General features: G+C 37.4%; 2 protein-coding genes across 11 annotated transcripts in view; both read right to left on the bottom strand.

Moving 5' to 3' along the window:
* Window positions 1-453: 453 nt before the first annotated feature.
* Window positions 454-14,124, bottom strand: LOC122407985 (uncharacterized). Its single transcript, XM_043414474.1, has 14 exons — window positions 13,956-14,124; window positions 13,728-13,878; window positions 13,083-13,144; window positions 12,844-12,992; window positions 12,570-12,763; window positions 12,302-12,423; window positions 11,451-11,668; window positions 11,128-11,322; window positions 8,677-10,807; window positions 5,833-5,965; window positions 4,322-4,395; window positions 4,079-4,197; window positions 3,502-3,699; window positions 454-3,359 (listed from the first exon to the last, which is right to left on the bottom strand). Exons 1-14 carry the CDS (start codon window positions 14,098-14,100, stop codon window positions 552-554), a joined length of 6,699 nt encoding a protein of 2,232 aa, XP_043270409.1. The 5' UTR covers window positions 14,101-14,124; the 3' UTR covers window positions 454-551.
* A 1,304-nt stretch (window positions 14,125-15,428) lies between these two features.
* RhoGAP19D (Rho GTPase activating protein at 19D) overlaps window positions 15,429-22,300 on the bottom strand; it is a 100,107-nt gene continuing 93,235 nt past the window's right edge. For 7 of the 10 annotated variants that reach the window (XM_043414636.1, XM_043414638.1, XM_043414637.1 and 4 more), the window contains 5 exons: window positions 22,145-22,289; window positions 21,616-21,676; window positions 19,997-20,286; window positions 18,590-18,834; window positions 15,429-18,463 (listed from right to left, as the gene is read on the bottom strand). In XM_043414636.1, the coding sequence (XP_043270571.1) occupies window positions 17,444-18,463; window positions 18,590-18,834; window positions 19,997-20,286; window positions 21,616-21,676; window positions 22,145-22,289 (1,761 nt within the window). In that variant the 3' untranslated portion in view covers window positions 15,429-17,443. The other 3 variants (XM_043414644.1, XM_043414645.1, XM_043414646.1) reach the window with 3 other exon arrangements.

The following is a 22,300-nucleotide window of genomic DNA, read 5'->3' on the forward strand; positions in this document are numbered from 1 at the left end:
TTTGGCGATGCCGTGTCTCTAGAAAAGATAGTAAATAATAAATGAATAGCAATTAAATGAAACTAGAATAAAAATCTTAAAAATGAGTAAAATAAATACTGTGAGAATGTTGATCCGAAACCTTTCATTGTATACACTTCTCAGCTGTTAATGGATTTATTACGAATACAAATTCAGTATATGAAGAAATCCGCAAATTTGTAGTATATTCTTTATAAAAAAAAAATCCTGTTTTTCAGAAATTTCAAAACTGAACGAAAAACATAAGCAGAGAATCGACCATGACAACTTGTGTATTTAGCGCGGCAGTCATGTTTTCATTGCACGAGAAATAAAAAATAGTCTCATAATTAAATACGATGACAAATTGATGAGCACAGAAATTAAGATTTGAAAGAATGGAAAATTTTGTAAATTTTCTTCCCACAAATCATATCATCAGAGAAGGTGGAATTATTGAAAGCATTTTATTTAGTAAATCACAGATATTCGCGTAAAAAAAAAAAATCTATTTACATATTTTAATATTACAAATTAGGATTTTACACGTTTTAAGTAGAAAATTCTTGTAGAGTCGAATAGAAGATGGAGTCGATGAGAGCAACGACATTTTTGCCAAGGCTTCTACACTCAGAATCCGGATCACCTCTGACCCCATCGGCCGAAACGTCAGACAACCAGGCACGGAATTCGAATATCAATTCCATCATCTCCCCTGTGAGCCCTTCCTTCGGCAATGTTATCACAACTGAGGCGATATTTTCTATGATACAAAGTCGAACTTTGGCTTGATTGTGATACCTCAAAGACCAAGCGAGTTCCATCATTTCTTTTCCCATTTTTGGTGCAAGATTACAATTTTCTGCGGCTATCATGATTTTTGATAAAGTTTTGAGATAATTGACCAAAAGAATGTTTTCCTGATCCTCAAAAGTTTTTGGTGTTTTGTACATGCAAGTTCCCTCTCGTCGGAAACCGTACAACAGCGGATAAAAAAACGAGGCTACAACGTCGTTGAACTTGTTCATTGTTGTGGCAGGCAATTTCGAGGGATGAGCGAAACGTCGTGTGTTCGACTCGATTCTTCTGCTAACAATTTCTTGCCAGTTTGAAGGTTTTTTTAGATCCGGCAACACTTCGAAGTCGTTGTCGTAAAGAGTTTCGTATTTTTTACTGTTGGAAGTATCGATAGCGAGAGAAATTCGTTTGGAAAGATTCGCCTTTACTGGTTTTCTCGATTCTATCGTTTTAACTGGTGAATTTTTTCTCGTTTCGATTTTTGATAATTTTTGTGCTGCTTGGCCCAAAATATCGAGAATAAATAATCTATCTTTGATCGAATATTGACAGATTTTTGTGTGAAATTCGTTGCACAAATACTTGGCTGATTCTTTTGGAAATACTATAACAATAGCGATGCAAGCTTTGTATTTTGATATTTCGAAATCTTCCATGTAACTGATTTCTCTCAATGTCACCAGGATTTCGAGCAGTTCGATCGCAAAGTTGGAATCATCGTTCGGCAATTGCGATAAAATCAGATCTTCAGCGACTCTCATTGATTCAGCAAATATATTCGGATCGCTCTCCGATTGAGCGTTCAACAAATTCTCTTTCAAATCTCTCAAATACGTTGGACGAAGCTTGTTGGAAATTGGGGCATCGTTGGACATGTCGTAGGGCACGAGCTCGTCGTCGCTGTCCAAATTGTCGTCTGAATCCTCTTCTGAATCCTGATTAATAGGGGGAGAATCGAAAATTTCTTTTGTGGTTGTTGAGTCCACCATATTTTTCGATAAATCGCTCGATTTGATGGACTTTGTCGACACGAACCCACAATCAATCGCCAACTCGTACATTTTTTTTTCTCCCAAATTTTGGAACGTTTCTTCATTGGTGAAGGAAGCGTTCTTCTTGTCTGAAGGGTTCTTTTGTTGATCATCAACGTTTTTGAGCTTTTGTAGATTTTTAACGATTTCCCGCGATTTCTCAGGCATTCCCTCGTAATCGTACTTCAATTTTGGCTCGTCCTCTGATTCACTCAAAATCTCGATAACAATTTCGCCTGTTATCATTCCAATTGCTCTCACTTCGCTCTGAGTCGATTCTAGATGAACCGAAGTTCCAGAAAACAATAATCTTTTGACCTCGTCTTTTTCATTTTTAGTTAAAATTTCTTTTGCCTTTTTCACTGAGATGATAATTAGTTTTGTGATATATTCGTGATGCTCGAATGATGTGTGATTCAAGGCGCTTCTATCGCTCCAAATATCCAATAATTTTATAACGAGATTTGGTAAAATTCTTTCCTGTCCTGTCTTTTTTGATAAATAATCAATTAAATTGAACACTAAATTTTCATTCTCATAATGAGCCATGAGAGGAATTTTCATTGTGAACACGTGATTCCAGTGAGGAATCGTTAGCAAATTTCCAAAAGCTCGTTCGATTCCAAAAGCAGGATCGCTTCGTTTGAGGAACAAAACTGCGATGGGTTCCATAGCGGAACGATCTACGTGGCTCAAAATGTTCTGAATCAGAATTTTGGTGCCATTAGAATTGTCCGAACACCACTGAGAGAAAATGTCGATCAAAATTTCGAATTTCCGTGAGCCCAAAGTTATGAAGGCTTTGCTTATAAGCATTGAAATCGGCTTAATGTCGGGCGCAGTGCCGAGATCAACGAAACTCGAGTTGAAAAACTGCACAGATTTTGCAATATGAAAACACAAGATTTTTGCATAAGTCTCGGGCAAAAAAGTATTTGGAACTTTTCCATTGAGTTTGTTCGCTATCCTCGTTGGTAACGAAACAAATAATTGAAGAATTTTTTTCCACTTGCTCTCCAGTTCCTCATGCTCCATTGGTGATTGATTGTTCCTTTTGCAAATGTCAATTATTGAAGAAAACAGAGACTCGCTCTTTATTAACTTTTCCAACAAAAGTACCAAAGAGTTTGTAACTTTTGCATTTTCAGATGTTTTCAAAGCATCTGTCAGTGTAATGAGGATTTCGTGAAATATCAAGAATGTGGAACCTGCGACGACAATAAAATTTTCAATAATTGGATCCAGTTTGTTGTCGATCATTGGGAAATTATTGTCAAAAATATCAACAATCTTTTCGACGAGCTTGCCATAAACCAGTGCATCGATTTGTGGATTTTTGTCCAAACCTGTGTACTTTTCAAATGTCACAGGCCCTGGGAGATTTTTGTTCAAATGATCTACATCGCTTCTCAATTTATTCAATGTTTTTTCACTGTTTATGCTCGTGATTGAGTCGAGAGTTTGGAGCAATTGCTCCATCGTAGAGTTGGAATTGTTGTTGAGCAACCAAACTGCCTCATGATCGGCTTTCTGTTCGGAAAATTGAAATCATTTATATTTTGTTTACATTGGTGTTTTTCATTCTGGTTCAAGCAACCGAATCCAAACAACACGAACGAAAGTACTGCTGCATTAAATTTCTTATGATCATTAATATTATACAAAAACTTACATCTCCTGATTTATTTTCCTGTGCAAGGAAATCCAATAATTGTTCTGTGTTGATTCGAACATTGATCCCACTATCATTTCCAAAATCGTTTATGCTAGTGCAGTTTCTCAATGATTTTAGAAAATCTTGATACTGCAGTAACACATTCAATAACTGTACAGGATTTCTTTCACACAAATACTTCAAGATAACTGTAATCTGTTAAAAAAGAAAAAAGTTCACATAAATAAGGTTTAAAATCTAATCCAGTATTCTCTACCATGAAAATCAATATCAGAAATGCAATAAGCTAATTTACAGAAATTTTTTTATAAAACTTTGGTTCATTTCATTTGAAAGCGTTTAAGCGTGTTCACTTCAAGTTGAACGTGTTTTAGCTTAACAAACACTTTCAACGCTATTAACATTATTAACTTTGTCGGTGTGCAAGTTGAACACGCCCAGTGAAAAATCTCCATTGTTAAATATTTAGAATAGGTAATAAATAAAAGAAAACATGGATTATTATTCAGCGAATCCAGTATTATTTTTTCATTCCTATAGAAACTGTGACGTATTTAGTTTTTTTTTACTGTACCTTGTAAAGAGCGTACCATTGCCCATGAATTTCTGATCCGATTTCACACAGCATGGACAACAGTTCTGACGAATTAGTATTGATTGACAACTGCTGGGTCAGCTGCTTGAGTTTTGATGCTAAATTAATAAATTTCATTACTTGGATGTCCATAAATAGGAAAGAAAATAAAGAGGAAGAAAAATGTCAATAAAGAGGAAATAAATTAGAAAAGAAATAATGATAATGACGTTAATTATTCACCAGTAAGTTTTTCGTCGTTTAGCACAACATCTTTCAATTCATCGTGTCGTTTCATTCCGTAATAGTTTAGTTTGCTTTAAATTCAAAACAAAAAGCTATTAAAAATTGATAAGCCTCTTCACCACACGATTTTGACGACCAAACCAACGACCAAACCAAGTACATATATATTTACTAAAGATAGAATACATACAATCAATGACTACGTTTACACGGCGCTTTTATTCCGGTTTAGTTATATCAATATAGATATACAGAATGCATATCTGTCGATATATATAAATATACCAGTCTGGACATACAAAACCGGAATACGAGGGCCGTGGGGGCCGTGTAAACGTAGTAAGTTGGGTATGGCGCTATTATCCACCGTGCATATTCCCCATTGAAATTTTGCATTGGCATCACTGGGCTTGAACACGAAGATTCATAGAGAGGCATGATACTGATAGAAAATATGTTTCTGTTTTACCATTCGTTATAAGTATTAATGAATATGTAGTACAGATAGAGCGTCGGGTTGTATTTTTTGGAGTCAGCAGCGCTGATCACTCGCTAATTCAAATATTGAAGTGCTGCATGAGCACTTCAATATGAATTAGTACGATTGAAGAAAATCACGTTGTATTTTTATTACAGAAATAATAAATATTCACATATATATGTACACCAGTCATGCACTAACAGTTTGTATATACACATGTGACTTGATGAATCGAATATATTTATTTAACATTCATTTTTGTTTACCAAGAAACATTTTTGAACATATGTACATCCATAATGTATATCTGTCGGAATTTTTGTCGACCGAAGCACGAATTTTGCGTTTAACTATGATAACGCGTCTCTTTGTTCAACGAATGTGTACGCTGAGATTCAAAACGATAAAAGTTGTTATTAATCTCTCTGTGAACAACAATAAAAAGATAAACTATGGAGAATTTGCGCCGTCCAAATTCCCAATCGACAAAAAAATATATAGAAATCAATGGAAAAACAATCGCCATGTCGCAAATAAAAAAATATTAATTAAAATTTGATAAAAATACTTTAATATATAAATATTAGAGCGCCACACATAATGTATAATTTTAATGGATGATCATAATTTATTCAACGGTTCGGTACATACAATTTTGTGTATTGATAATTATGGCAATTAATCGATGAATATTTACGAATGGATTTTGGATAATTCGTTCAGTTTGTTTTCGTTCTTCACGTGTTTACGTTTCACGCGTTTACGCTTGGTCGTGTTTGTTTGGACTATTCGCTATAGCGTAGTAGCAGAGCAGAGTGGGGATAGAGGCGTTCGGTCAGCCAGTAGGAGAGAGGGGAGACGGGCGGACACCGGGCGGAGCTCGAGACAGGGGAGAGGCGCAGGCGCAACATGATTCGCTTTACTCACGTCGCTCGGCGCGCACAGGGAGGGGGAGCTCCGGCCCGAGGGTCGGACAGGAGACAGGAGAGAGGTGCAACACGTTTCGCTTTTCGCTTCACTCACTCACCGCCCGGCGGGCGTAGGGTGAGGACTGGCGTGGAGCGTGAACGTGCTGTTATCGCTACGCATTGTACGTTCCAGTGCAATGAGAAAACGGGGCGCGAAATATGGCACGTGGAGTCCTACTTTATCCTGAATGACTAAAATAATTTTTTTTTACGATTTAATTTTTTTCAATCAATCGATAAACAAATAAAATAGAAACCAATAAAAATTGGTAGCGGTCATAATTTTATCAATTATTGTAACTTTAACAGTTATTTCATAATTTTAACAGTAAATTCAATCTCGCTGAAGCAACTGATCGGTCATCTAAATTACAAAATAAAAGAACTTAAGATCGTGCGAATCGATAAAAAACACGAAAACATAACGTAACGAATATTAAAGTTGAAATTTAATAAAAAATAATGATTCGCTCCTTGTCAATATACATTTTTTTCTTTAATTTCTAAGATTCCTTTTTTGACGCAACTATAGATAAGCCGATAGGGGAGTCCTCGCACTCGATGTTATTATTATTACAAAATTTGCACATGAATGAGTATTTATAAAATTTTGGTAATTCGTGAAAAATAGTATCGAGGCAAGGGTCAGTAACAGAAAGAGTTTTGTGACACCTGTAACATAGCTTCGAGAGTCTTGTGTATGCTCGCACGCGCGCGTGTCCGCAAGCGAGCTAAGATGCAAGCATACCCCGAGCCACGCAACGTAAAGCAAAGCACCTAACGCACGGTCCTAAAGCCATGGGGTTGTCGGCAAGCGAAGACGGACAGTCAGTAAATCTACTCCATAGCGGATAGTTTGACACAGTTCCGAGCTCGATACAGTTTCTGTATCACTTTGAAGTCGCGCAGGCAAGATTCCATGCAGATAAGTCGGAGTTGCAAACGCTGCACGCTAAGCAATGCACGCAACGCGTATAACCGCAGCTATGTACAGCATTACGAATAGTTTTTACTAGTTAAATGCTAACAATAGGACGCGAGCAACCGACCACGCGTGCACGCACGCGGGCACACTCGATTCTCCATGAAACGGTGGTACAGGTTTTGTCACTACAATTGTTTCTGTTACTCGACATATTGGCTTATCCATTTGCGCAAAAGCGGTTTTCTGGGGAAAAAACCTAGGGAAGAGTAGGTAAAGAAGAGCCCTTCCTGAAAATGGGGATATTTTTTTTCGTTTATGTTAATTTTCGTATTCAATTGCGTCGTACAATTAAATAACGAATTTTTTCTCTCGCGTCGGTATAAAGTTAAATTTTTGGTGAATAAAAACCCAAGTTCGTTTTCGAAAAAAATACCAGCGGAAATATAACTTTGTGATAATGAATCGCGATTACGATTTTCTGCGATACGGTGAAGTGATAACAATAGTTAAAGGTGAAATGATAAATTCCAAAAATGGGAGGACGAAAAAACATTGGAAGAAAAGTGTGTTGAAAATATGTGGAAAGTTCTTTACGATCAGAACCATGGAGCAGGATAAGACCGTGGGATAAGAGAATCGTAGAGGCAGAGGGAGAGCGAAAGGATCGTGGAGGAAGACGGAGAGGGAGAGGATCGTCGAGGAAAACGGAGATCGCAAGGATCGCGAGAGAAAAAGGTAGGAAGAAGATCGAGGCCCGTTCCTGTAACCGTGAGTAACTACACCAACGATTTTTTTTTTAAATACGAGTGCACGAAATATGAAAAATGATTTTCATGTTACAAATGTAGACATTCTACCGATTGAATGATCAAAACACGTGAACGTCAGGATGACGTTTGGATATTTCATGGAAGTATTTTTTTCAAATAATGAACCGTTAGATATAATATTTTCATATTATTTATTTTCATGATACAGTCGTTGCGATTTATAGATTTACGAATAGAATGTTCTGCAGTGTTGATATATGGTGGTAGTTGTGCAATCAAATTTTCGTTGAAGTGTTTCTGGTAAAGATGTAAATGTGTCTTTACTCGACTGTCAACAAAGTTGAGAATCTCTGTCGTCGTATCTTTTTTCTTCAAGTGCTCATGCAGCACTTCAATATTTGAATTAGCGAGTGATCAGCGCTGCTGACTCCAAAAAATACAACCCGACGCTCTATCTGTATACTACATATTCATTAATACTTATAACGAATGATAAAACAGAAAAATATTTTCTATCAGTATCATGCCTCTCTATGAATCTTCGTGTTCAAGCCCAGTGATGCCAATGCAAAATTTCAATGGGGAATATGCACGGTGGGTAATAGCGCCATACCCGTAAAGTTGGTAAAAAAGTAGATACCCGGTTTTCACAGTATACCAGTTTATTTATTATATATATATTTTGAAGTCAAAAAAAAAAAATACGCTTGGTTTATAGGACTAACATCCATTTCAAACGATCTCAATATCTATATACATAATCATAGTACTGCACACTACACTTTCTCACTCGGATATATGAGACTGTAACAATTGCTCCTTTGCGAGCCGTGTAATTCGAGATTCAAAAACACAGCGAATTCTATTCGCAGAATCCGATTGATCAATATTATATAACGATTCAAACAACATTGGTGATTTCACAAAATTTTAGTACTTCATCTTGTACGGAAATGCACCGCATGAACTATGGTGAAAATCTACAAACATCTAAGGATTTACCGTGATTATTGTTATATACGAGAATTGACAAGCTTCTAAATCGTCTTCTAAAATCTCAGTAGATCTAAACCTAAGACGAATCTAATATGGGAATGGAGTTTCAAATGAACAGTGAATTTATATTTATTGGAAGAAATAAAAATCCGAATAAGAAATTTGCGATGGATCAAATAAGGTAAATGACAAATTGATGAGTCAGTTGTATTTATCGTCAACAATCATAAAATCATCGTCAGACGACTCCATTGAACGAAAAAAAGCTTCTTCGTCAAAATCGCTTCCCTCTATTTCTTTGAAAATATCAGCTTCTTTATGACGCGCATTTAATTTTGCGATATAAGTTGAAATCGAGGAGGCTTGGGAAAAATCACTGTCAGCCAAAAATTCGTCATGTTTTCGACTCGTTCCTGGCAAATTTTTAAAATCTGGACTTGAAATCGAAACGCTTTGAGTATCAAGATAATGTTCGTTATCATCCGGAATTCGAGAATTAAAATGATTATTGAACGGTCCGCCTTCGAAATCAATCGGAATTTCTTGCGTTTCATTCAAGCTGACCAGACTGTTTTTCCTTGTATTTTCCTTTGAAACGAATGAAGATAGTGAAGTGCTGAAAAACTTTTCTGTAGGAAGGATTTTCGGCTTTTTTAAGTCAATATGCGAATATAGACTGGTGGTCGACTCTCTTTTAGATAATTCTTTCTCAATGATCCTTTCCTCATTGTCATTTCGGCAAAATTGTCCCGACTTCGTACTTTCTTCTTTTTCGGTGATTAGCATCTCTGCAGATTTATTCACTTTCCTTGAAAGATTGGGAGCCTCAACAATTTTTTCCTCGTTAACCAGGTCCGGACGAATTTGCATCGAACTCGTCGTTTCTCGTACTTCAGTAGTTTCTACTTTTCTGGAAGTTTTCATCTGCCACAAAACGCTGGGAATTTTGTATTTATTGAAAAGTTCAACAATATTGTGAACGGTGAATTCATCTTTTTCCAAATAATCCTTCATTTCGGCGAGGCAATCGTAGAACGTTTTTTTCCAAGATTCCACAGGATCCTCGGTTTCCGAAGGCTTGATACTTTTCGCAATTTCATTAGCATAGACATTCGCATCGGAGATGATGCTTTGAGGCAAGCCGGTCGAGCGAGCTAGGGCGATTCCGTAGTTCCACGTCGCGAAGATTCCTGATTTCAGCTTATGAGAGTAAATCATTCTGGAGTCACGAGCCTGCGACAAAATGATTTGAGTTTCGATATAATGGTTTTTCACGTTGTGATTAAGCTCGGCCAATCGCGTGAGGTAATAAAAATGAGTAACGTTGAAAGTAAAGGCGGAGGAATGAAGAAGTTTCTCGCATATCGACCAAGCCAACGAAGTGCCTTCTTCGAAAGTGGTACTGCAACAAAGCTCGTCGAGGATGACCAGAGAAGTTGGTGTTATAGATTGTAAAATGTATTGAGACTCTTTGATCTCGCGAACAAACACGGAGGTGGTCAATTCGATGTCATCGCGTGGACACATTCTGCAGAATATGTGATCGGTGATACGAAAATGGGCTTCTTTGGCTGGAACGCAGCAACCCATTTGTGCCATAATTTGCAGAAGCACGATTTGCTTGAGGTAAACGGATTTTCCGCTCATGTTTGGCCCGATTATCGTGTGAAAGTTGTACGATGTTGTAGCCACGACGTCGTTCGGTACAGGGCTCTCAGAGCTCGAAATATCCATTATCGGATGTCTCGATTCACGAAGTTCCAATCGCTTTCCAAACGTTGGAAGAACGTAACCGTTCAATGAACTGATTTGAGCGAAAGATAAAAGCAAATCAAGCTCACCGATGTCGTCGCTGAGTTTAAACAAACATCCGATGTGATCCCTCACGCCCCTCATTGTTTCGTAAAGCAAAACGTTGCTCATTATGTGCAATTCCTCACACGCATCCTGACAATGTTGATTCAGCACCATGAGGTACTCTGTGGTCATATACAAAATATTTTTCTGCTGGTGAACTTCGATCAATTCTTCCGGAAGCTCGTCTATTTTGATTTTCTGAGACCGTGGCACTTCCAATTCGATGTGATATCCGAGATTTGCGTTGCAGCCCAATGATAATCGCAGATTGTAACGCTGCGATAATTGTTCTACCAACTTCTGCATATCATCGATCAACTCGCAATAAGTTTGACGTGCGAGGTCAAGCATGTCGTTCAACCCGGAACGGATGGCGAAACAACGTTGCATGTTCGACGACGTGTATCCCAGTACTGACCGTGCCTCCGGATGAACAATGCTCAAAATTTTTTCTTTTATCAACTCGTAACGATGATCTTGCAAATTCTGGAACAAAAAATATACTTCGCTTAGAGCTACATACAGAAACGGAATTGCTTTTCAAAAGACATTTATTTGTAGCTACGGTGAAAAAATTAAATGTAAATCGATCGTTTTTATGTTTTTTAATATTCTGGATTGTTTTATGTTCGAATAAAATCTAGAATAATTCTCTGAGCAAGTCTGAATGAATTGAAATTTTGTCATACATTGTTCATTTCGTGAAAATTGTATAAAATTTCTCATATACGAATAGAAAGCTCAAATAATATGAAATCGTTTTGAAAAAAATTGAGCGTAATTTTATTTTTTTAAACCGACATTACCGTAGCAACTTTTTGAAAAAAAAGTGCCTGTCCATTCGATATTACGGAACGAAGCTCGGGTATGGTATCAATAATATTTTTCAGAAGTAGAATGTAGTTGAGATTTTTTTCAGCGGACGTAACATTGTCAGCTTGAGAAGTGAGCATTGCCAAGCTCAGTAATCGACTCGCGCCGTACAATTTTTTCACAACTGGCTGAAAAATTATCAGAAAATAAGTTCGTTATTTGATCGTAAACCCTCTGTACGAATTTTCTATCATTCGTACATCGATTTCTTGTTGAAGCACATTTGGGTACGGAATTTCATTGGAAAAAATCGTACCCGAACAACGTGAGCAAAGGGTCGATTCGAAACGAATTCGGTGACGCATGTCTGACGACTTTTTATGAGCTCCAACTCGCAGGGTGGCTGAAGTATCGAAGCCCGAATCAAACGGCGCCCCATTGGGGTTGAGCAGTGATCGAGTGCATTCAAAAGACTAAACGTCCGTATTCCGCCTTGCGATGTCACCAACTCCAGACTCTGGGCACTCTCGATATCTCCAAAACAAAAAATCAAATGAAAACGATATGGAAAATGAATATTACATCAGAATAACATTCGGATTCATATGAAAATCATCGTTCTCCGTATTTCGATTTTCGAGACTTTTTAGTATCATACGAATGGAGTTTTGTCCGTTAATATGGTATTTCCATGTTCTGTATTTTTCACTGCATTATTTCATATTTAGTAGCCAATAAAGTGGGTCATTCCGGCCCCGACTAATTTTTCGACGTATTATATCTCAACTCCTATTATTCTCTCTTTTTACATTAACCATTTTTCTTGACTATTTCGTCCCCCATCCAAGATAAAAGGCACCTCCCCAATGAGCTCTAATTTAAAAAGTTATGATTCATTATCAAAGTGTTCAGTTTATTGTCCTGGATTCTGTCCATCACTCATTTTTTTCAAGTCAAATTCGACGTCTCTCTTATTCTTATGATGTACGTGCGTCCGGGAGTGTTATAGAAGTGGACTGAAGATTTTTTTCAAACAAAGACGAAGCGAAAGGATTGACCCAGTGTGTCAATTGATCGGCTAAATTTACGTGTGACCAGGAAGAATTGAAATCTTTGCTAAATTGATTCGATAACTTTTTGAATTTTTTTCAAAAAATAATGATTTACCTATCATCGTCGTATTTTGTAATCCTTGAAACTCAATGTGCATTGATTTTGGAGCATAGTTGATATGCTGAATGTATTCAATGTATTTGAAAAGTGCCGCAGCTGCTGCCAGTGCATAGTACCTGCAAATCCATGTTAAATTTTCATTATTTTCGTAAAATATGGAAAACGATATTCGTTTTTTTTTTTTTTTTTATAATCAATTACATGCATTTACATGCATGCGTTTAAAAATCAAATACGTGCAATTATTTCTGTTCAATTTTACTTCTGTTTTACGACGAGCTCGACGCTAGAATATTCTTCCGCGCAATGAGTCTGTATTCTATCCATTCCTGAATTATCGTGAAAGTGGATTCGTGGGATCGACGTTACGGGAATCGAACTGAATTTTTCCTTGATTGCTCGATGAAGGCTGTTCCCGAAAATACTCCTTTCGCACATGGTATCCGGCATTATGATCTTGGAAAAAGTTTTTGATTAAGCGAAAAAAATGTAATCGAAAAAGTGGAGAATAAAATAATGTGTTGAAAATTTTTTACCTCGACAGGGTTAAATGCGTGTATCTTTGTTAAAGTATTGATGTAGGTATTATAGTCGCTTATTTGACAAAGTATCATGTGAGGATACTGCACATCGACCGCTGCCATTCCAACTTCACCGCGTGCATCGCCACGACCGGAAGTGATTGCTATAGAAAAGGAGAAATGCGATTTTTTGTTTTGTTTTTCATAAAGCAGTAACGCGCGCTCAACTTCATTTTTTTTTTTTTTATTATTACCGAGAATAATGCAGTGTTCCGCTTCGCTCGAAACGCTGTGTGGTGAAATTTGACCACCGGATCTGTAATAAAGATTTTTTTAATAATAAATTGAAGCCGGATTTCGGGACACACAAATTTCGATAATTATTTAAAAATAATTGGACTGACTGTTTTACTTCGCGTCAAAAATGATGAATTTATTTTTGTTTTCGTTGGGAACGACAAAAGTCGATTTGGATCGGGGAAGTTCGTGCTTTTGTTTCAGCCAATCCCGTCATTTTTAACTCCCGACTGCCCGCACGGTGCGCACGAGCATAACGCCGGGGTTGTGCGTTTTTAGTTTCGCTTTTTACGCGTTCGAAATCCGCATAAATTTCGACGAGTGCGCGGCACTATAACCGTTGAACGAAGTTGATTTTGATGTCACAGTTTTTTCAATTTTTTTAACTTTCGGAGGGGAAGTGAAAACATGTTTTTGGTTTTTAGTTTTTAGGAAAATTTGCCTGTTTGTAAAGTTTTTACGACAGCAGCGGGAGTGTACAGACGGAACATCGAAGGTCAAAGGATTGAGTTTGTTTGTTTTTATGACGGACGAAAGCAAGTTTGGATTTCTGTGAAATATGTAAGAAAACGTGATTGCAAAAAATGAAAACATTTTTATACCCTTGACCACGTCGTCGTGGAGCACTCTTTCGAAAAGAGGACGAAGAGGTCGTTGCATTTTTGGCTCGAGAGTTTTTTGGTGTGACGAATGTACTTGTAGTACTTGACGACGGAGCAAAGTTAACCAGAGGTTGTCGAAATCCGGTAAAATCTACAATTTTACGAAACTCAAGTTTTTTTCTTTTCGTTTGAGGAACTTCTCAATGAATAATTTCTGTTGAAACTCACCGTATTTTGGTAAAACTTTGACGATTTGATTATTATTTGGGATGATCGTTCCATCTCGACCTCTACCTCGACCTCTTCCTCGTCCTCTCCCTACTTCACGACCTCTCGCAGACGCCAGAGTTTTTTCAACCCGAATAACGTTCATTATCAAATGTACAACGTTACGAACTCATGGACGTTTTTCGTAACAATAAAAGTTCAAGTATAGAGAAAAAACAATGCGACAAGTTGGTACTTGAAACAAGAAACCAGGCGAAGTTTTTTGGCGGGTGGGGATGAAGTTTTCGTGGATAAAGAAGTAGCCGTTACAGCGCTGCCTACGCTAGCATCGCAGTGTAAAATATATGCTTGTGAAAATTACTGTTGAATTTACACGAACGGATACATAAATAACGTAAAAAATATACACATTTATTATTGTCCACTTAACTTGGCATGAACCTTAGAATTGAGTTTATAATTAAAAAACTTTTTATCTGAAAATTATGCATTCAATTCAAATGATTTTACACATAAACCAAGGATATTTGACAATGCCCAATAATATAAATGAAACTTCAGTTTCTTAATTTTTTGAATTGTTATCGTGTATTAAAATATACTTTATGAGAGTCTGTTCTGATTGGATAAATGAAAGAAATAAGAGGAATTATTTCATGACTTGCTCATATTAGCAATGTTTATTTACAAATTCAATATTTCCGTTCAACATTACAGATTTTTAGTTGTTTTCTCGATAACAGGGTTCAAGCTGCAATGAATAAATAATACAATCACAATACCTATTACATTGTTTTCTTGTGTGTTTAAGAAATAAATAGCCTAATTATCGATATTCAGCCTGTTTTTTCCTCATTACATTGAATTGCATAGTAAATTAACGGGGGCTCACCCATAAGAGTTTTCGGAAACAGGTGAATCCAGAATTCTGCAGAAAAAAAAAATATTTACATTTACAATAGTTGCTCGCAGTAAGTGCGAGTATAGAAAAAAAAAATGAAAAAAAGTCTGCAATTTCTTTTACCATTGATTTTTGGAGCTGCGCGACAGAGAGTAAAAGTGTGATTGATTTTTTAATGTTTTTAAGTTCTCGGTCATTTTGGCAAGACGTAAAATGTTTACATACATATAACATTTTCGATTTGTTTTCTTTTTTTTAACCTCTTTGTTTCGACAGATAATAAATACAAATTCGTGGATTTAAACATTTCAAGATACATATTAAAAGCCTTAATATTTTATTTCGGCGATAAAATTCAAGTCCATGTTCAATGAAACGTCATATATAGAGGAGCGAATATATTTACATTGGTCTCGTGAGAAACAATTTCGATGATGATGACGATGATGATGACGATGATGACGATGATGATGATGATGATGATGATGATGATGATGATGATGATGATGATGATGATGATGATGATGATGATGATGATGATGATGATGATGATGATGATAATATTGTTGCGATTTCATCTTAGAATATATTTATTTTATTAAATTTACTTTTCTTTCGATAATTTATCGAAAAAAAAACACGAAAAGATGTGGTAGGTTTCTTTTAGAAGGCGTCGGGTTTGATCTCCGTCTCTTTGTTGTTGGATTTTTTCCTTCAACTACATGTCTCGGATTTACAAATAATTAACGCGTCTTGGAACCGATCGTATAATCAACAACGACCGCAAAACTAAAGCGTCCCGAATTTTCATTTGTTAATTTTTACATACGATTTTATGTCTAAGAGCAGCCTCCTCGCGGACAATAATATATACCACCCCGAGTATCTATGCGCAAAAGCAAAAAAAATAAGGAAACGAATAAATCGTATATCAATATTCATAAAGTCAACTTATTTAGAGAGTCGAGCTCGGTTTATAATTATCACATCGTATATCATTTCCGTTTTGTTGAAAATATAAGAAATCGTATCTCGCAATCCTCAACTGGACGATTATTGTCCACTCTCCATAAAATTTTTCCTTCATTATTTCATCTTTTCATTTATCTCTAAATGTACAAAGCGCAGAGTGTTATACTTTTCCAGGATTCAGAGTCTTTCCGTTAACTCGACAACTGGTTTATCTTTCTCTCCCAATTTCAATGTACATAACAATGAGTTTTATATAAATATTTACAGTTCGTTAATCAACTTCCGCTTTCTTCCTCTCTCTCTCTCACTCTCTCTCTCTCTCTCTTTCTCTGTCTACAAAATAATGAAAAAATTAAGGTCTCCACAGAGGCCATTTTGCCTCGAGACTTAAAATCCTAATAAAAACTTAAATGAAAAATTAAACGCAGCTCGCTAGAAGAAAGTGAAGAAATATTGGAAGAAGAAAAGTAACTAAACGTTGTAGCCAAAAACATAAGTTTGGACAACGCATCGAGTTGACATGTGCAAAATAATTGCACGATCACATTTCAGAATTATGATGTGTATAGAGTTTATAATTGACATGGTACATATATTTCGTGTGTCTAAATATATACCGAGAAAGGGATAAGATTTAAATTTTTTGTCGATTTCTCCTTCGTCGTTTGGCTCAATGTCATTTTTCCTTTTCCTTTTCCATCGACGATAATCAACTTTTCATTTAGGATCTAATTTTCTTCTACCATATTCAAGATACGCATAAATATCTTTTGTTTTCGTTCAATACTTTCATTAGCTTCCTCGTACGATAATGATCGTTCATCAATTCCCATTGGCGCGTTGAGGACCTACGCGCATATATAGACTGCTCCGAACAGCCTTCGATGACCGAAATAATCATCGAAAAATTTGATCAAATTATAAATCGCGATCACGACTGATCTATTGCACTATATTTTATTGTAATCGCGGTTTTTTTTTCGCCTTCCACGTTGACGATCGAGCTAATAAAACCTTTTCTCTGCTATGTTAGGTATTTTATGATATTTGAATATATAAAAGATTTTTTTTTTCAATTATTACTTCTCCCTGAAGTTTACGTGATATTGTGACGTGTTTCTGTACTGATATTCAACCTGATATGGAAACGTTCAGCAAAGTTGTGTTTTCAACCAAGTCTCTTTGTTTTATTTTTCAACGCGAGAAGTTGAGTGGATCGAGAGTACTTGAGTTTTTTTTTATTCTCATATCCTGTGTCACAAGTAAACATTTCATTCGAGGTCAGAGATATGGAGAATCGAATTTTTCAGTTACATTCGATAATGCGTATTATCCGATGAATTAACCGCGTTTCAGTGAGCAAGCGTAACTTCGAAAGGCGTAGGTTAAAAAAACATCTCAAGATAAAAAATGGTAGCATTTAAAAATCTTTAAAAACGCGAATTTCGAGTTTCTACCGAAAGTTCGCTCCGTTACGTTGAATGCATCCGTTTAGAAACTTTTTTCGAAACGCATGAATTTAAAAAAATTATTGAAATATGTAAAATCTTGTCGATCCCGTTTGCGAGTGATGCGATTGTGGAAATTCGATTTTTTGGGCTTCTCTGATCCTCGTTTACACGTGACTCTCCAGGGGTACTTTGAAAACTTTGGAAGCTAAATTAGCGTCGGGCAGAGACTGGGGCCGGGCATTAGTTACGTTGAAAACAACGTTGCTGGGTCCGCGGAAACTGACTTCAATGAGAAAACTGGTGTCGGCTACGTTGACACGATTGCTACTCAAGTCCGGCGAGCTCGTGCGCAATTGACTCTTTTTCGGTTTCGGATCGTTTTTAACGACCCTTTCGGTCTCGGTTTGCAATTTATTATCGAGCCAGTGGACTTTGTCAAAGTCCTTGGTGCCGCCAACGGTGTGTCTCCGCTTAATCGAACGTTCGGGCATTCCATTTTTCCGCTTCAACTTCGTCGTGCTTTCCTTTCTTACCGATTGCCTTCGTTTGCTGATATTGCACTCGGTTTTTTCCGTTTTCGTAAGTGACTCCGATCTCTTGAGTTTCGTGTTCGGAGATTCCGAACGGTCCGCGTGCTTGTTAAGACTTTCTGAACGTTTGAGCTTCCCGTTTGACGGCGATGCCAAGCGATCAGGATGTTTGTTCAAGCTCTCCGACCGTTTGAGCTTCGATGTCGCGTTTTCGCTCCTTTTGTTCAGAGATTCCGATCGCTTCAAGCGTGATCTCGATTCGACGTTCGCTTGACTGAGACTCTCAAATTTCTCCAATTTATTCGTGTACGAAGAGTCCGGTATTTCTTTACGCACCACCGAATCCTCGGTGATCTCGGCGGCATCGTCTTGACGCTCGACCTCGCGGCGCAGTGATGTTCCTGTTGCGCTCGGTGTTTCTTCCTCCTGGGGCTTTGAGAGCTCGAAATTTCGCGGTTTCGTAGTACTCTGAGAACGCTCCAAACTCCCGTTACTCTTTGGACTCTCGTCTTTTTCAGTTGCGTCCAGAATTCTGCATCTCTCGTCCGAAGAATCCTTCACTGGTTCAGGCTTCTTCTTTCTGGCGCGAAGATCGTTATCCGGCGTCGTCGATACCTCGGGAGTTCTCGATATCGTGCTCTTGTCCGTTGTTCCCTGCAATATGTGACAAATGAATTAATCGAATTATCCAACATTTATTTAAGTGTTTAGAGATACAAAAATTACAAAAAAAAAAAAGAATTTTTAAAACGAGGATACGTTTTCTCACGGGAAACTTACGTTTAGAGTGCGAATCACTCGTGCGTTATCAGCCGGCGATTTGTGAAGGCTCGGATCTCGATAGAGTTCGGCGGGACGAGTGGTATCTTTGCGATCGAGGCTACGATTGTTTTCCTCGCGTTTTTCGTTGTCCGAGGTGCTCGTGCTCATACTTTCGGCGGATGTCATCAACAAATTCGTTGGATTCACGAGGGATTTCCATTTTCGATCGAACGTCGACGTTAGACTGGTCAAGAGATCGCTACCTGGAAGCAAATGAGGCAAAAAAAAACATAAATGTATTTATTAGTTGAAAAATAAGCTGCGCCAAATAAGTAGCTTTAAAATAATCTCCGTATTTCCGGATGTGGACACTCAAAGCAATATTTCGTTAGCTTCGAGCGCAAACAATTCGATAACACTCTAGAACACATATAATAACGTTCAAACTCTCGCTGTGATACAATGATAAAGAAATATAAATAAACACGACGATGCAAGATTAGAAACAATGTAATAACGCATGAGGCCGTTTTATTGCATCTAAATATAAATTATAGTTCATCATTATTCTCATTTTTTTTGTGTATTCAATTTGTTCGTATGTGCGTGTGAGTGTGTCTACGCGTAGGCATTCCTGAAATAATAAAGACTCTTTTGTAACGGCAAAAAACGACAGCGATATGGAAAAAAAGAAGATAATCAGTCAGATGAATATTTCGAGAAGCCACGGTTGAGCAGAGATGTGCAAAAATTCGAATTTTTCCAATGAAATTTAAACTCCGGATGAGGTTTTTTCTTTTTCATTCGTGGAATCAAATTTTCTTCGTGAAAGACTTATAAAATTTTTGCCATTTCTGTTGGTTGAATCCAGGAACTAAAGTGAATAATATGCACGTTGATGATTTCGTCTTGACGATGAGTTTTCAGCGTTCTCTTAGTCGTGGGTAAATGTACGTTGCTGCTTAAAAGCGACGAATGGATACGGATCGAAACGTAATAAAAAAATAAAGATGAAAAATATTTCTATAACGAGGAAAAAAGACACAACAAAGCCGAAGACATTGAGAGAACTTGTCGAGTCTCCTAGATGAAAAGCAGGCTAAGATGAGATTTAAAAAAAATCGCAAAAGTGAGTTAACATTGTGAGAAAAATAAAAACGATAAATGAAATTGGAGGGAATTGTAGAAAGCTACGTGGTAGACTGCCGTTGTATGTTTATGGTGCGAAAGGATTACGCAATAAGAAAACGGAGTAAATAATGGAAAAAAGTGGTAATAAGACGGAAGAGAAGGAAGGAGTAAATGGTAAAAAAATGTTTGAAGCCATTCCTGCTGAGCCAGGCTGCGATTGAGCTCGCTTATCGGACACACCGAAGCGAACAATCCAAAAATATCCAGAGGTGGATTGTTCGTCAATGATTTTACCTCTGAGGAATTTGTTTAAAGTCTTGGAGGAGGACGTCCCGGTCCCTGAGCCTGACAACAGCCCTGGCTCGAAGAGCTGTGAAGATTTCGTTGGTGGTGATGGTGATGGTGGTGGTGGTGGTGGTGATGGTGATGATGATGTGGCTGCTGAAGAAGAAGAGGTAGGGCCGTATCGGGGTTGGGGTTGTTGTGATTGTGGGACCGGTGTCTTCGTGGGGGCGCAACCGGCACTTGAAGGACCGTGTAGATGGGACGATATGTAGCACCATAAACCCGGGCTTGCTGTGTGCCTACGCGTGTCAATTTCATCGCATCGTCAATCGAATCCGGCCGGGATAAATACTCAACATGCGAGAGAACCAGCAGGAATTTTGTGTGTTTTTTGTTGTATTCATTTTTCTTAATTCATTTTATTTCGTTTGTTTTTGTTTGTTTGTTTGTTTGTTTGTTTGTTTATCTTTATCTTCTGTAGTTCAACTCGTTCCTTTGCGCGAGGACGGTCCATGGAGATCGACCTTCGTCACTTCCACGAGTGCGTTCTCACACTCTTTCGAATCCTCGGAGTAAACGAAGATTTTTTTCCACCCTTCCTCATTTACTCTCTGTCTTTCGTCTCTGTGTTTCTGTGTGTAACGCTATGTGTGTGCGTGTGTACGTTTCTCTTGTCTCTTTTAATGATATAATCCAAGACCGTCCGTGCGCAAAGTTGTAGACCGCGAGGCAGGCAGGCAGGCAAAACAGGCAGAAATTCAGGCAGAAGTGTATATATGCTCCGACGACAGCAGCGGCAGACAGGCAAAGAACGAAGCCGACAAATATTGACGGATTATCGTTATTTCCGTGGAGTAACTGTAAATCGTCAATTTAAATAATAATCGGGGGCATTTTTATTCGTTTATTCCTTCTCGTTTCTTTCGTTTGTCTCATTCGCGCGATCATCGAGAGTTCTCATTTTTCGAGAGTGTTCTTCATGTGTGATGAACATGTAGTCAACATGTTTTTTTTTCTATTTCAAAATTTTTCGATGAAACTAAACGTTTTTTTTAAATTCATATTTGAAGAAAATTTACCTTTCCATCTACTCTAATGAATCAAGCAACATAAACGTCAATAGTCTTGTTCACATTCTTGAGATCGAAAAAGGTATAATTATTAAAACTTGCTCAAGAAAAGCTGTAGAACAAAAATATTAGTCAAAGTTTCGTCTGATTTCCGATGCAACAAATCGTAACGTTGCAGGTGAGCTCGAAAGCGTGCAAAATTACATAAGCAGTGTTCCATCATCGCATAGCAATAAAATCATTTTAACGTCCGAGACGGCGACTAAAGATAATACTTTTCCAAAGATCGTAGTCGCTTAAAAACATTTTTTCTTCTCTATTTCCACTATCGTGCACGTGACGTAATATCGACGATGATAATATAAATAATTGGGCCATTAAGCATTATTTATTCAATGATAATGATGATTTCCATCAAAGGTGTGAAGAATGTTTGAAAAATAGTAAAAAAGAAAGAAAATTAGCGTATATGTGTTCTTGAAAATAGCGTCGGACGATTGTTCGACGAGATATAAATGAAATAAAGGAAGTCAAAAAAGAAGATGGGAATTGAAGTACCTAGCAAGCTTTCGGTTAATAGTGAGAATCTTCTGTGTCCAATGTAGAAAACAAGATCCGGCTACACTCACCGATCGTCAGAAGCGAATTACAGAGAGAGAGAGAGAGAAAATAAATACACAGAGAGAATAAATAGACAGGTAACGAGGAGCGATTAAATGTTGGTCATTTGGTTATTTTGTTTACTTCTTTCGAGATGGAGCTCAAAGGAATGAAAAGGAACTCGAGAAACAGCACGTATGATTGAAAAAAATAATAACGATAAATAATAATCGCTGCGATAAGTATCGAATTAATGATAACGAGGACCTTTTTTGCTGTTATTAAATATAATAAAATTACGGAAAATTGCTGTAAAATGATCAAAGTTCTTAAACTCTTAGAAATTCAACAAATTCCATCGCAGTATTGTCGTAATCGTCAAATAAAAATGTAGTTTTTCGTGTGAAAACAAACGACGATTGAGAAATCCTTTGTATCGAAGCATTTACAGAAAAAAAACGTAGGAGATAAAGTTTCGAATACTGACCATCGTCGGAGATGTCACCGGGTATACCGCGAGTGTGCTGCGACGGCGACGGTGATGCGTGCTGCGATTGTGTACCGTGAACCTCGTGAAGTGAATCGAGACTGCCATATCGAGTCGGTGCTAGACAAACGGATTCCAGTGAAGGCTGAAAAAATA

This window comes from Venturia canescens, chromosome 3, assembly GCF_019457755.1.
Source record: "Venturia canescens isolate UGA chromosome 3, ASM1945775v1, whole genome shotgun sequence".
NCBI classification, from domain to species: Eukaryota; Metazoa; Arthropoda; class Insecta; order Hymenoptera; family Ichneumonidae; genus Venturia; species Venturia canescens.

What these genes read in the sequence shown, in the direction of transcription:
- LOC122407985 (XM_043414474.1), bottom strand. Translation starts at nt 14,100, where the DNA reads ATGAACGTTATTCGGGTTGAAAAAACTCTGGCGTCTGCGAGAGGTCGT. An exon ending in GGAACACTGCATTATTCTCG is followed by an intron (nt 12,993 to 13,082) that starts GTAATAATAAAA and finishes CCTTTTCTATAG; the next exon opens with CAATCACTTCCGGTCGTGGC. An exon ending in CACCCTACGCCCGCCGGGCG is followed by an intron (nt 4,396 to 5,832) that starts GTGAGTGAGTGA and finishes TTGAATTTAAAG; the next exon opens with CAAACTAAACTATTACGGAA.